Source organism: Nothoprocta perdicaria, unplaced genomic scaffold (genome assembly GCF_003342845.1).
Source record: "Nothoprocta perdicaria isolate Ctin4 unplaced genomic scaffold, notPer1 scaffold_72, whole genome shotgun sequence".
Lineage (NCBI taxonomy): Eukaryota > Metazoa > Chordata > Aves > Tinamiformes > Tinamidae > Nothoprocta > Nothoprocta perdicaria.
In genome coordinates, this window is record NW_020455999.1 from 874,008 (window position 1) to 887,328 (window position 13,321).

Sequence of the window (13,321 nt, forward strand, 5' to 3'; positions counted from 1 at the left end):
GGTTTCCTTGTGGCTGGATCCCTACGGAGCCAGGAGCAGCAAGGCCCCCGGAGCGATTCCCATGGGAATGAGACAGGAGCAGAGCAGGAAGGAGGCCGGCATCCCTGCCATCCGTGCCGTACCTGTTCCCGGGCAGGAGGATCTTGCTCGCCAGCCCGCGGGCTTTGCATGAGCGTTGCCGCTCATTAGGAAAGCAAATGAGTCACTCTGCTTCTGGCTGTTCTTCAGGCGCCTGTTTTATAACCCCCCAAATAGCGATTATGATCTTCTAGTGGCCAATCCATTCCCCATGGGACATGCTCTTCCTCACGGAAGGTTTCCCGACCTCCTCGTCGACCCCAGGACAAGGTTTACCCAATGTCGTCCATGCCTTGAGCAGCTCCGTGCGGCCCTTGGTTGCACCATTCCCACAGTTAATATCCAGCTGCACTAAGAGCTCGGAGCTTCCCCTCGAAGCCCGGGCGACCTTGGCAGACCGGTAGCGGCCAGGAATTGCGCTCTTTGCTCTTTTGCAGGGCTCGGCGCGTTGCTTCATTCCCCAGGAGCCAAATAACGTGGCTGCAGTCGCTGCTCCCGGTCCTGCGGGCACCTCCCACCCGCAGCTCCGCGCTCCCGAGCCCGGCGGAAACCCAAGCATCACCCTTGAGACCCGGCGGGGAAAGCAGCCGCAAAGGCACCGACCGTTCGCGTGCACCCCAAATCCACCGAGGAGGAAGAGGGCAGAGGAAGGCTGCGAAGGCAGGGAGAGGGTCCCAAGCACCAGGAAGAAACCGCTTTAGATTTTTTTAGATACTAATTTATAGGGGCGCCATCGTTACCTCCGCGGTGCTGCTGCGCGGCCAGGGGAGCGGGGCTGGATGAGGCTGCGGGGCGGGACGGGGAGGCACCGCGATCCGGGATCCGGCGCCCCGAGGGAGACGCCCGGGCAGGCCCGGAGCGGGATGAGCCCGTCCCGCCGCTCGCACGTGGCCCTGCGCGCCCGGGCCCGTCGTGACAGCCACGTGCCCCGTGTCCCCCCGCCACATGTTCCCTGCACCGCTCCGTGCAAGAACAGGCTTGGATTTTTTGCCCCTTTTTGCAGGTCGAACTGGGTTAGCGGCTGTCTGCTCCCGCCCCGCTGGCCCAGCAAGCCCCCCCTGAGGAAAGAAAATAAGTTATAAAAGAAAATAAATGATTTCAGTAGTGCACAGCCAGGCTGTGTTCCCGCAGAAGCACCGGCCAGCCGCACGTCCCGTCGCCTTAGGGCTGCTCTGCTCTAAAGGAAAGCAGGACAACCGCCCCGAGCCGCGCCTGGGCAGTTCTGTTTTTAATATCAGCTCTGAGTTTTATTTTAATACATATGGCGTGGCGCAGAGTAAAACAAAGTACAGTCTGCTGAGCAGGGCAGGCTGTGGCAGCCTGCGAGCCCTGGGCGCGGGCACAGCGCGGTGCAAGGGAATCGTGTCCCGGGAACGCGGCTCGGCGGTGCCGGCTTCCTCAGGGCAGCAGTTGTCCCCATTTTACTGCGTTTTGAGCTTGTCACTGTGACTCGCGTGCTCGATCGTGCTCTGCACAGAAAAGCGTTGTGCTTTTCCCAAGCTCTGTGTGGATTTCGGGTGACAGAGCACAGCCCCTCCTGCCTCCTTCGCGCCCGCTCCGGGCACTGGCTCCGAACGCGCCCTGCGGGAGCGCGCGGCTGCCGCCCGCCCGCTGAGACCCGCCGCGCTCATCGCACGCATGGCCGCGGCAAGCCACGCCCCTTGCCGGAAACCACGCCCCCACGGCAGAGCCCCACCCGCTCAGAGCCCCGCCCCTCCTCTCTCCCCGCCCCTCAGCGGGATTTTTCCATGCGTGAGGCCCGGCACGTAGCGCACGCGCCGCGCGCCGCCTCTGGGGCGAGGCGGCGGCGGCCAATGGCGAGGCGGGAGAGCGGTGCGGCGGCCAATGGCGTGGAGGCAGGGGGCGGGGCGTGGCGCGGGGTGGCCTATAGGCGAGCGCGCGCGCAGGCGCTCATCCCCAGTCGTTGGCGAGGCAGCATCGTGCGCAGGTGAGTGCGGCGGGAGCGGCCCGGCTCATCCAGGCCGGGTTCGTCCAGGCCCGGTTCAATCAGGCCCAGTCTGGCTGGCCCCACCCCGGCGGTTCCTTCTCCCTTGGGCCTCCCGGGGCCGCCGCCGCGCTGGGGTCCCGCCTTTGTCCCCACGCAGGTCTCGCGTGGGCCTCGCCGCCGCGTGGCCGTTGAGGGGCACGGGGTCCCCGCGCCATGTCCGTGGGGGCGGCTGCGGCTCCGGGCTCTTAATCTCTTGTCTTAATCATTAACCAGCTGCTCCGGACGGCCTGGACCTGCCCCTGCTAGGGCAGCGGGCGCCCTTCGACTTCGCCTCGCAAATATTGAGTGTTTTGCGGCATCCCCCCCGCTTCCCGAGGGGGTGGCCGGGTGCCCGTGAGGCCGCCGGGCGTGGGGAGAGCCGCGGCCTCCCCGCTGGCGCCGTTACTTGCGCTGAGTCACTCGGGCCCGGCAGGAAGCCGCGATGCTTCTCGCCAAGCCCGCAGGCCCCCATGCAATTCAAAAGGGGAAAGCGGCTCCGCGCATCCCTGACTCATCCCGCGCCCGGTGCCTTGCCTCAGCTCGCGGAGCACGAGGCCGCCTGGCACCCCCTGCAAGGCCGGGGAGTATCAGAAGTTGCCCGTGTTGGTCCATGTGTGTGCTGGACCGCACGGCTTCCCCACGTGGGAAAATTGCAGTGTTAGAAAGGGCTGATGAGGAGCTAATCCAGTGACCTGGTGCCAAGGAATGCTTATCAGAGTGGGGGTGGCAGGCGCCTTGCAGGTATCTTGGTGTCACGTGGGGCTGTAATAAGACTCCCAAATGCTCCAGGAGAGCCCTTTCTGTAGTCAAACTCTGCTGATGCTCTTTGTTCCTCCTCCTTATTCTTGCAGAGCTCCATCCTAGCCCTTTCTTTGCTTCAGAAAAATGTGCTGCTGCAAAGCAGTTCCTAGGAGTAAAACTCTTGGTAATAAAGTCAAATGAGAGCTAAGGCTCTGTAAATCATTTTAGTTTAGGTTGGAGTAGCCCGTGCTATAGTTGGAAGTGTTAAATTCCCTGTGCAGAGCTCAAGACCCAGTAGGGAGCAAGTTGGACTTTCTGAACAGTATTTATTAGCAGAAGTAACATTAAATTTGATGCAGTGCTGCAAAATGCTTCCCTGTTCCGAACGGGGAGGGACTCATGGGGAGGTCACTTGTCAAGGACAGTTGAGTAATGTGCCCTGCTGAACCAGGAGCCATTTCTGGGGAAAGCTCTTCCTGCAGCGCTGCTGCCTTTGTTAAGGGGGTAAACTGCCCTTGTGCTGCACGAGGGCTCCGTTGTGGGATGGTTGTTAAAGAGCAGGGCACCTAATTCTGCATCAAAGCCACGTGTCTGAAAATGAAAGTTGCTGAAAAAGAAAGCAAGGCCTAGCGGGGCTGCTGAGTAGCTGTGAATACCTTTTTCAGATAAAGCAGTGATTCTTCATATCAGGCATGGCTCAGCACAAGGATTATGTGCAGATTAGCATGGCTGGGACTGATAACGGGGGAGTTGCAGGGCTTTTTCTAGATTTATGTGCTTGCTGGTTAAAATTAAGTTGTGGCAGCATGGAGGCCGGCTGGAGCCAAGTCTCCTTGCCACTTAAGGCAGTTGTGTCACCTCCTTGCTGTTACAGTAGAGCAAGGAGTACCTTAAAATACCCAGGCAGTCTGCTCCTCGGAGGCAGGAGCAGCTGGAAGGGGCCCTCTGAACCCAGAGGGACAAACCAAATGGCTGCCCTGCCTTTAATAGAAAAGAAAACTTTGAAGAGAGAAAACTGCAAAGAAGGAACACATGAAGCTGATATTTCCCCTAAGTATTTTGAAGAGCTTGTTTTTTCAACTTCTTGGTAACTGCAGCGATGTGTGACTATTCCTGTGTGCAGTTACCGCCCACATTGGCTTGCCAAAAAGTCAGCTTCCAGATATTTCTATTTCTGAGGCTTTCTTTTCTGTAGAAGTGCGAGTTCTCATTCCAGTCCATGCCTTAGACACTCATATAAGCTGACTTGTATCTTGTTTTTTTTTAATATTGCTAAGTTTGTGTACCTTACTGCAGTTTTTCTAAGGAGAAAACTTATGAGAATGAAGTATTCAAAGGATTGTGATTTACCTTCCTTCTAGGAGTAGTGTTAGACTGTTCTTGCAGATACCCCTCTCATGAAAGGGAGCAACTGCCACAATCTCAGCTCTTGATTAGAGCCCTGTCTGCCTGTTTCTATTTCAAGGTAGGCTACATTTGACTCTGAACAGCTGCTGTGTATTGAATATATTAAGAGCTGCTGCCCTTAAGTCTTTTGCAAAAAAAAAAAAACCTAACCAGTTGCAGAGAATCCTATATTGGGATTGCTTGGCTGCTCTGATATGCCAAGAGATGGCATTTGCTTGGATCTCTGAAAACAAGGCTCTGTCTAGACAGTCCTTCCCATCTGGTCTGTGATTCTAATCCTCTGGCACATGAACTGTCTCTCATCAGGTACTAAAAGTTTTCCCAGTTGAAGCGAAGTGTGAAGTGACTCTAACGGTTCTCATGGCTGTAAATGGCTCTAACTCCTCAATGCTGAACTCTCTTTGGCAGGTTTTCAAGATGTCTATTTTGAAGATTCATGCCCGTGAAATCTTGGATTCCCGTGGGAATCCCACGGTTGAGGTAGACCTCTATACCAAAAAAGGTGAGTCCTTAGCTTTAGATGTTTGTTCCTTTTCTCTGTCTGCTAGAGCTGCAAGACTGTTTTGCAATAGAATGAATTCTTACAAAAGTACAAAAACGGTCCTGTTCTAGCTCTGGGCTTGTCCTTGCTGTGTTCTCCAGGTTTAATGCGTATAGTCATGCTGCTGAGCTTGCCATAGGAACTGCAATAAAAACCTCTAGCTCCTTCTCTTGAGTTGAATTTGCAGATCTCAAAAGATTTTGCCTGGTTGGTGAAGGGTTGTCTTGGTGTGCTAGCTGCTTGTGATCTATATTATGCAAATGTTTCGGCTAACACAGCCATCTTCCTTCCTTACTGATCTTCAGCTGAGATGGCCTTGACTGCTTCAGACAAACGCAGAGTTAATGCCTTCTTTCCTATCTTTAAGTGGCTGCTAATGAACTTAACTTGCCTTTCCACTAAGCCCTTTTCCACTGTACTTGAGACAGCTTAATTCTCAATTTGCATCTCAGTCACTTCATGTAATGAAACAACCACAATCTGCTGCTACAGAGTTGAAGCTCAAGTAAGAGTTTCTTGTCTGCATAGGTACCCAGCGATGATTAAACAACTCGACTAATGGGGTTTGCACGTATAGCATCTTCTGTTTTGGGGGTTTTCCTTTGCTTTTCATTGTTCATCTCATATCTGATAAGATCTGACAACTGCATTGTGCAAACACATAGCAGTGTAGCTTGGTAGAATGAGCAAGCACAATAGATATAATACACTAACTAAACAGCTGATCTTTCTGCCTCAAGAGATGAATGTAGTCAATTAGTGAAGTTGTCCCCGCTAAGCCCTTTGCTTTAGGGGATGAGGGAGAGACTGCGGATTGCAATTGGCATCTTGAACAGGACAGGTGCCAATGTACCAATTTTCTGTTAAGGCTCAGCATCCTTGGTGAGAGAAATGAGCTGCTTGGGTGGTGCTTTCGTGTGAGGAGCTTGGGCTAACACGAAGGAGGCTCTTAACTTCTTTGTATGCTTTATCTCGTAATGACTTGGCTCAGCTGCCAGACTGGGTCCAAAAATGGTTTCTCTGAATGAAGCCTTTGGGGCAGCCTTAGCAGTTGACCTTATCCTTAAGGGGAATCCCTTTTTGGAAAAGAAATGGATGACTTTCCCAGACGTAGAAGCTTGAAATGCACAGTGTGCAAAAGGGTAGATTTCTGTGAGTGAGCCAGAACTTGCTGCTCGTTAGCACAAGGGAGACGCTTGAACTGATGATGTGTAACGGAGCAAGAAGCTGCATGAGGACAACAGCACGAGTGAGCAGAGATGGGGCTTGGGGAAGGGCAGGTTGTGCTGCTGTGGGTGGAGGGTCTCAATGTACTAAGGCAGTTCTGTCTCTTAACAGGTCTCTTCAGAGCTGCTGTTCCCAGTGGTGCCTCAACTGGAATCTATGAAGCTCTTGAGCTTCGTGACAATGACAAGACACGTTACATGGGAAAAGGTAAACCTCTGAATTTACACAAGTCATACAATATTTGCTTGGGGAATGACTGTTTCTCCAGAGTTCGCATGAGACAGCCATCAGAGTGGCTCAAACAATCATGGGAGAAAGCCAACGGCCGCATACAAGATGTCAATGCCTAATAAACATCCTAGTAATAACTCCTACAGCTACTCTGGGAGTGTGGGCAGTAGGGCTACTTTTTTAACTTCTTACTGTGAAGCTGTTTATGGTTTGCCTTTTGAGGCTGTCTGAAACAGTGAATGATTTCTTTCAGCTCAAACTTTTCTTGCCAGTCAGGTGAAAGGAGAACATTTTGTTCCTAAGAGCTGTTAGAATAGGTAAATCCTGAACTGCAAGAGCTTGGCTGAGAAGAAGCTCCGTGATTGCTGTCACTTCAGTAAAGAAACTCTGAAGTGACTGAATACCCAAGTACCAAATGCTACTAGAAGAAGCATCTATCTGCCTTCCCTATTCTAAATCTGCATATCTGGACTATTTGAAAGGCAATTACTGTGATTCAGGCTACACTTAAAGCATTCACTGGGTCTTCAAGCGTAGGTCTTTGGAGTTCTTAAACACTATTCAGGGATGACAACATTCCTTAGGCTAATGTAGCTGGCTACTGATGGCCCACTAATGGGGCAGAAACAGGCTTCCTCTGAAACTCCTGGCTAATGTAATGGTGAGTGCACAGAGATAAGAGTGGTGCTGTGTTCACTCTACTGCCCTATCCAAGGGAACTGCAGGCAATCAACTTCCATGGCTGCATCCAGGTGTGGATACAGGGTAGGATACTTTGGCTTAGTATCAGTGGTAAATGACACCTGCTAATGTACTGCTTTGTGTCACAAAATGGTAGCTATCAGCGCCTGAGCTGCTGCATGCTTATCTGTCCTTATCTGTTCTATGAATGGGTAGGAGTTACCTATCTTAAGACCTCTTTTCAATGCTGTTGCTCAGCCACTCCAGGCTTAGGTACCTGGCTGAGTTTGCCACAACGTGAAATCTGGGTGGAAATAAATATAGCCTGGCTGGCTGATGCGACAACTTCTACTCTATGAACCCTTTTGCTTATGGTCTACAGCTTTGTATTGCACACATGCTAACCTGTGGGTCTGTCCTTTTCTTTTCCTCGCATGACTGTCTCTGCCGTGAGCCTTCATCTCTTCCTTGATTCTCTTGTCCATTTCACTTCTGTCAGGTGTATCCAGAGCTGTTAAATATGTTAACGAGTTCCTGGCGACAGCATTGTGCACACAGGTAATGGATGTGCTCTCAGTGCAGCCTTGTCACTTGGACACACTTCTCCAGTGCATGGTTTTGCAAACTAACCTTGCAGCAGGCATTCTTACGTGATGCTTATTTCATGTGACCTCACTCACCAGAGATGACCTCTAAAAGTGTTGAGATTTGGCAGTAAACTCAGGTTTGAGCTTTGATAGCATGAGCTGGTTTTCTTGGGATTGAACTGTTACTGAGATGGCTCACTAATGCCTGCACAGCCTGTTTGGTTAACCAGTGTCTGATTTGCTTGTTCCTTCCAGGTGTCTCAAAAGCTGTTGAGCACATCAATAAAACAATTGCACCTGCACTGATTAGCAAGGTAGGAGCAATCTGTCTTCCACTAACATCAGTTAATGCCTGTCTGGTGCATCCTAGCTGATGGATTGTCCCTCTAGAGACAGTTGCAGAAAGTGTTACATGGGAGTTGTTAGTGTGTACTGGAGTGCATGAGAAAAACTGACCTATAGTAATGCTTTAACGACTGCATATCTAACAATCAGAACAATTTCTGGCAGCCTGAAGTTGCTGTGTGCAGCAACACTGGAGCATCTGCAAACCTCTGTGGAATATGCAGTTAAGATACAAGCTGCTTTATACTTGAAAAGGATGGTTGAGTGATGGGGAGAGATGGGTTTGGTTCAGACTGGTTAATTTGGAGGGGTATCGGGTGATTGTGGTAAAACCGGCTTGGATGAGTTTCTTATACCCTTTGGGTGCAAAGCTCTAACTAGAAAGGCTGAGGTGAAACAGCTAATGCATGAAATGATTGCATGTTTCTGATGCAAATCACAGAAATCTGGAACTTAGTACATGGGCTATCAATTGATCCATATTCTGAGCAAGCTGGTGTTGTCAGTTTGTAATAAAATGGCAGGGAACATAAACTGGGACTTGCTTCATGGCAGGCTGACAGCGCTGTAAATATGTCTTCATAACCGAGAGCTTTACAGCTCTGTCTGAATGTAAAGAACCAAGTGTTTGATATCTCTAGCTTACTCTGTCAGTTCTGGTCTGTTGGAAGGAACCAGAAGATGCTGCTGTCCCATGATCACATTACGTTGTCTCAGTTCTCCATTTAAGCAATTTCCTGGTGCCTGCCAAATGGAGTGAATTGGGAAGTTGAGAGACACAAGCATTTTCCCAATTGAAGGGAAATAAAGTAGAAAATACAGATAAAATGGATAGGTAATTTTTAGAGCTGTCTTTGGGCTCAGTGTTCCTCCTGCTTCTCCCTGCAGAATGTCAGTGTTGTGGAGCAAGAGAAAATTGACAAGCTGATGCTGGAAATGGATGGATCAGAGAACAAATGTAAGTTGCACTTGTGCTGCAGTGAGACTTGAAAAGAGGGGGCTTCTCTGATAAGAGGGATAGTTTACCTCATTGGAAGCAATAGGCAGTACACGGCTTATGCTATGCATTTCTTTAACCAAAACCATAATAGTTTTGCAAAGCGTCTTTAGGAAGACGTAGCATTTTTCTGAAAAGAATGTATCCTTGTTATTTCAGCCAAATTTGGTGCCAATGCCATCTTGGGAGTGTCTCTGGCTGTGTGCAAAGCTGGTGCTGCTGAGAAGGGCGTCCCCCTGTACCGCCACATTGCTGACCTCGCTGGAAATGCTGAAGTCATTCTCCCAGTTCCTGTAAGTCCTGGCAGTGCCAGCTAAAGACACGACCTGGCTCTGTGTCATGATGTCCTGTGGTTCTGGATCACGTTTGAGGGCTGAGTCTTCTATCACTGTCTACTTTAAATTATTCTAATTTGGCTTTTCCTTTTGGTTACTCCTAGGCTTTCAACGTGATCAACGGAGGCTCCCATGCTGGCAATAAGCTGGCGATGCAGGAGTTCATGATCCTGCCTGTGGGTGCCGACAGCTTCAAGGAGGCAATGCGCATTGGTGCTGAGGTCTACCACAATCTCAAGAACGTCATCAAGGAGAAGTATGGCAAAGATGCCACCAATGTGGGAGATGAGGGTGGCTTTGCCCCCAACATCCTGGAAAATAAAGAAGGTAAAAATGATTGGAGTGTGTAGGAGGTGTAACTCTTAGCCCAAGGATTAAAACCTTATTTGCCTAGTAAGGCCAATAAGAGGGATCAATAGGTTATAATAGATCTTGCTGCTGTTTCTGTGCTTCTGTCCTGACAGTTACTAGGTCCTGTACTGGTATCATTCTTTTTCTGCAGAGGTGCTCCCTTGCACGTTGGTGTGTGCAGCTTGACAGGATGACTTTTGGTCTTCTTTACCATCTCATTCCTGCAGCAGCTTAAGGGAAAGTTGCCACCTTCATTTTAAGGAGGTGCTGGGATGTCCGCATGCCTTGCAAACATCCCTGAAGTCAGTGGTCAGAATTACTGGAGCTGTTTTTCTGCTGACAAAGAAAACAGCTTGAGCTGTCCCTAGTAATATGTGGGAGTGAGTGAAGGCCAAGCTGGGGAGCCGTGATATTTGAACAGAACTGTTAGATTGTGGGGGATGCACAGGCTTGCGGGAGAACAGTCTCATATGGGAAGTAGAACTTTTGCCTGTTATCTGTACCAGAAGTTTTCTTTCTGACAGGTTCTAGGGAGTGGAAGAGCTGATAGGCTGCTGGAGTCCTAGGTCTCTCTCAGCACACCGAAAGCTGTTATGTTATTGCTGGTTGTGTCTTCCCTTGGCTGAGCTAGCAATAAAAGTTGGGAGGTTCTGAAGCTGCGGGTGCAAATGTAGCTCCTCCTTGGCCTGTATCCTGGCAGATATCAATGAAGATGAACTTGGATGACCATTCCATTCCAAGGAATGTTTGGAACTGAAGTTGCTGGTGGCAGCTGTTTTTACAGTCTGTGTTCCATTAATATCTGAAAGACCTGGCCTAAGGTTGCTACTGTAAATAACCTGGCTGACCCAGCTGCTGCTTGGCCTTCAGTTAGAAGCTTAGAGTCTCTTGTTCTTCACCCTGCTGCAGTTTTTCTCCTTTGGCTTGGTCAAACAGGGCAGCGTGGTGACCAGTGTCCAGGGACTTCTATGGAGCTGTACTGTTCATTTTCTAAATAAATGTGCAAATGAAGAGCAGGTAGAGTGCCCAGTACCAGGCTGTGTATGCTGTGCCTGACAGGCTCTGCGTGTTCCCCTCTAAGACCATCAGTACCTGCTGGGGAGCTGAAAAGGAGTCAAATGCAGGCACTGCTTCCTGCCCATGTGCATACAGCTGAAGGAGGATGCAATCTTGGCCTTAAGCTTTCAGGGCTGATGTAGTGTCCTCCTTGAAGATAATCAGAATCCCTCTTGTTGTCTCAAAGATATGACCAGATAAAAGTGGTTATTAAAAGACTCAAAGCAGTACTAAAGTGGTATCATCTTCCATTCAGAAGTTGGTGAGTTTGAGAACTTTTTCTTTCTGACGTTGCTAGGTTTTGCTCAGGGGGCAATGGGTTTTCTGACCAAATGAATGTCCTGTTGTTAGTAAGTGGGTATTTTGTGTCCTCTTTCAGCCCTGGAGCTCCTGAAGACTGCTATTAGCAAGGCTGGCTACCCTGACAAGGTTGTCATTGGTATGGATGTGGCTGCCTCAGAATTCTACCGTGATGGAAAGTATGACCTGGACTTCAAATCCCCTGATGATCCCAGCAGATACATTTCTCCTGACCAGCTGGCTGACCTGTACAAGAGCTTTGTCAAGAACTACCCTTGTAAGCCATTTCTTGCTTTACAAGGAATGCAGTAGGAAGTAGAGATGGGTGTCTTTTTAAAAAAAAAAAAAGTGGTACTGATGTTTTCAGGGTAGCATTGGCTTAAAACTCCTTTTGTCCCCCTCTAGTGGTGTCCATTGAAGACCCATTTGACCAGGATGACTGGGCTGCCTGGAAGAAGTTCACTGGCAGTGTTGGTATCCAGGTGGTTGGTGATGACCTGACGGTGACCAACCCAAAGCGCATTGCCAAAGCTGCTGAGGAGAAATCCTGCAACTGCCTTCTGCTCAAGGTCAACCAGATTGGCTCTGTAACAGAGTCCTTGCAAGCGTAAGTTCCTCTCCCTTAGCTCTGCCAGGAGCCTCCAATGACCAAGGAGGGGAATATATATTGGAAAGATGTAGAAGAGTATCAGAGGAGTAGATGGTACCTGTTGTTGAGACATTTGTGGAGGGGCTAACACCTCTAGTAGAGGATATAGGCAAGTAAACCTGTATCATTACTGCCTCCAAGTCATGTAGGCCCATCAGACATCCCTGGGTCCAAGCTTGTATAGAAGGAGCTCCTTAATTGTGGTTTTCATGACTTAATCTTCAAGTGCACCTAAGAGCAGTTCTGTTTTGCTGAAGCAAGGGAAATGTGGTGGCTGGCAGCATCCCTGAAAGAAGGGCTGCTGAGCAAGGAGGGATGGTGAGAGACCTGTCTGTGCATCTCTTCTAGCTGCAAGCTTGCCCAGTCGAGTGGCTGGGGTGTGATGGTGAGTCACCGTTCTGGAGAGACTGAAGACACCTTCATTGCTGATCTCGTGGTTGGTCTCTGCACTGGCCAGGTTGGTATCTACAGCTGCTGTTAAGTTTCCCTTTTGCTTGATCTTTTTTGTGTCTGTGTGGGAGAGGAAGCCATGTTGTGCAGCACGTGGGGTCTGCTCTAGGGGCATTATGATTATGGGAAATAAGAAGGTGATCTCCCTAGCAATTTGGCAAGGGAATATGTGAGTTGATGTAAAATGACCTTTTGACATAAAGTATTCTTAAGTAAACTCCCCTGGGGGTGTCAGGATTTCCTGATACGGTTGGCGATTAATAGATCTTGTGTTGCTGTTAAGCCCCAGCTTAGACTGTACAGGTATACAGAGCCTAAGGCTGACAAGAAGTCTGTGATGGCTCTTAGTTAACAAATAGAGCAAGAGAGCTTCATGTTGGCATCTTGTGCTGTAGCGGAGGGTCCTCTTTCCTCATTAACTTTCTTCTGGTCCTTTTTAGATCAAGACTGGTGCCCCTTGCAGATCTGAGCGTTTAGCCAAGTACAACCAGCTGCTGAGGTGAGATTCTGGAGGGGAAGGGGCTTGAGGGTTAAGCTTGGCATAAATCATGCTTTCCAGTGCCATAAAACATGCATGAGAACTGAAGCTGCCTGGAGGGGGCTGAATTGCTCCTGAGTGATGCTAACTTTAGTACCAGTTAGACAAAGTGGTTTAGCATGGAGCTGTGTCATCCTGTCTGCTCACACCCAACACTTTCTCCTTGTTCATCAGAATTGAAGAGGAGCTTGGCAGCAAGGCACGCTTTGCTGGAAGAAACTTCAGGAACCCCCGTGTCAACTAAGCTGTGTGGGCCAAACGAAGCCTGTCCCGGTTTAAAGCACTAGTCACCTACTTAGTTACCTGTGCTAGAAAGAGAAGGGCAGCTGAAGGAAAGGCCATTTTGCAGGTCCTCTCCCCCCTAGATGATTCCTTCACCTAGTGTTTTCACCAGCTCTGATTTGTTGTTAAGTGCTTTACCGCTTTTGTAGATGAGTCCCTCTGGGGTTTTGTGTGTATTAAACACTCTGGGACCTTGTGACTCCAGGCATAAACATTTAATTCCCTTCTCTGCCTGTTCACTCTTCAATGTTGGGAGCTGCGTAACCTGCAGTGCGGCGAAAGGTGCCTGCAAACAAACAGTAGTGTTTTTACATGTGAGAAATAAAAGCATCAAACAATTTAACCAGGTGTGGCTTTGAGTTACTCTTGTGAAGAACGATGTTTTGGACCTCTGCATAACCATGGCCTGCTTAAAGCTGTCTTGCTGTGTGCCCAGGGGATTGACACTGCTGTGTGACAGGTAGATAGAACACGGCATTGTGTGAATGTATGTGGTTGCTATCAGGGATTTGCCCTCAAGGGTGTTTTTAGTAAGGAA

At 49.5% G+C, this 13,321-nt stretch overlaps 1 protein-coding gene across 1 annotated transcript; it reads left to right on the plus strand.

The window, feature by feature from the left end:
* The first annotated feature begins 1,976 nt into the window (after positions 1–1,976).
* Positions 1,977–13,090, plus strand: ENO1 (enolase 1). Its single transcript, XM_026051012.1, has 12 exons — positions 1,977–2,026; positions 4,622–4,715; positions 6,093–6,188; positions 7,736–7,794; positions 8,714–8,783; positions 8,982–9,115; positions 9,262–9,484; positions 10,944–11,141; positions 11,270–11,471; positions 11,862–11,970; positions 12,404–12,462; positions 12,676–13,090. The coding sequence occupies exons 2-12, from the start codon at positions 4,631–4,633 to the stop codon at positions 12,743–12,745; spliced, it is 1,305 nt and encodes a 434-aa protein (XP_025906797.1). The 5' UTR covers positions 1,977–2,026; positions 4,622–4,630; the 3' UTR covers positions 12,746–13,090.
* The last annotated feature ends 231 nt before the right edge of the window (positions 13,091–13,321 follow it).

Coding starts and splice junctions, on each gene's coding strand:
- ENO1 (XM_026051012.1), top strand. CDS start 4,631: ATGTCTATTTTGAAGATTCATGCCCGTGAAATCTTGGATTCCCGTGGG. Junction 8,784..8,981: donor GGATGGATCAGAGAACAAAT/GTAAGTTGCACT, acceptor TTGTTATTTCAG/CCAAATTTGGTGCCAATGCC. Junction 12,463..12,675: donor AAGTACAACCAGCTGCTGAG/GTGAGATTCTGG, acceptor CTTGTTCATCAG/AATTGAAGAGGAGCTTGGCA.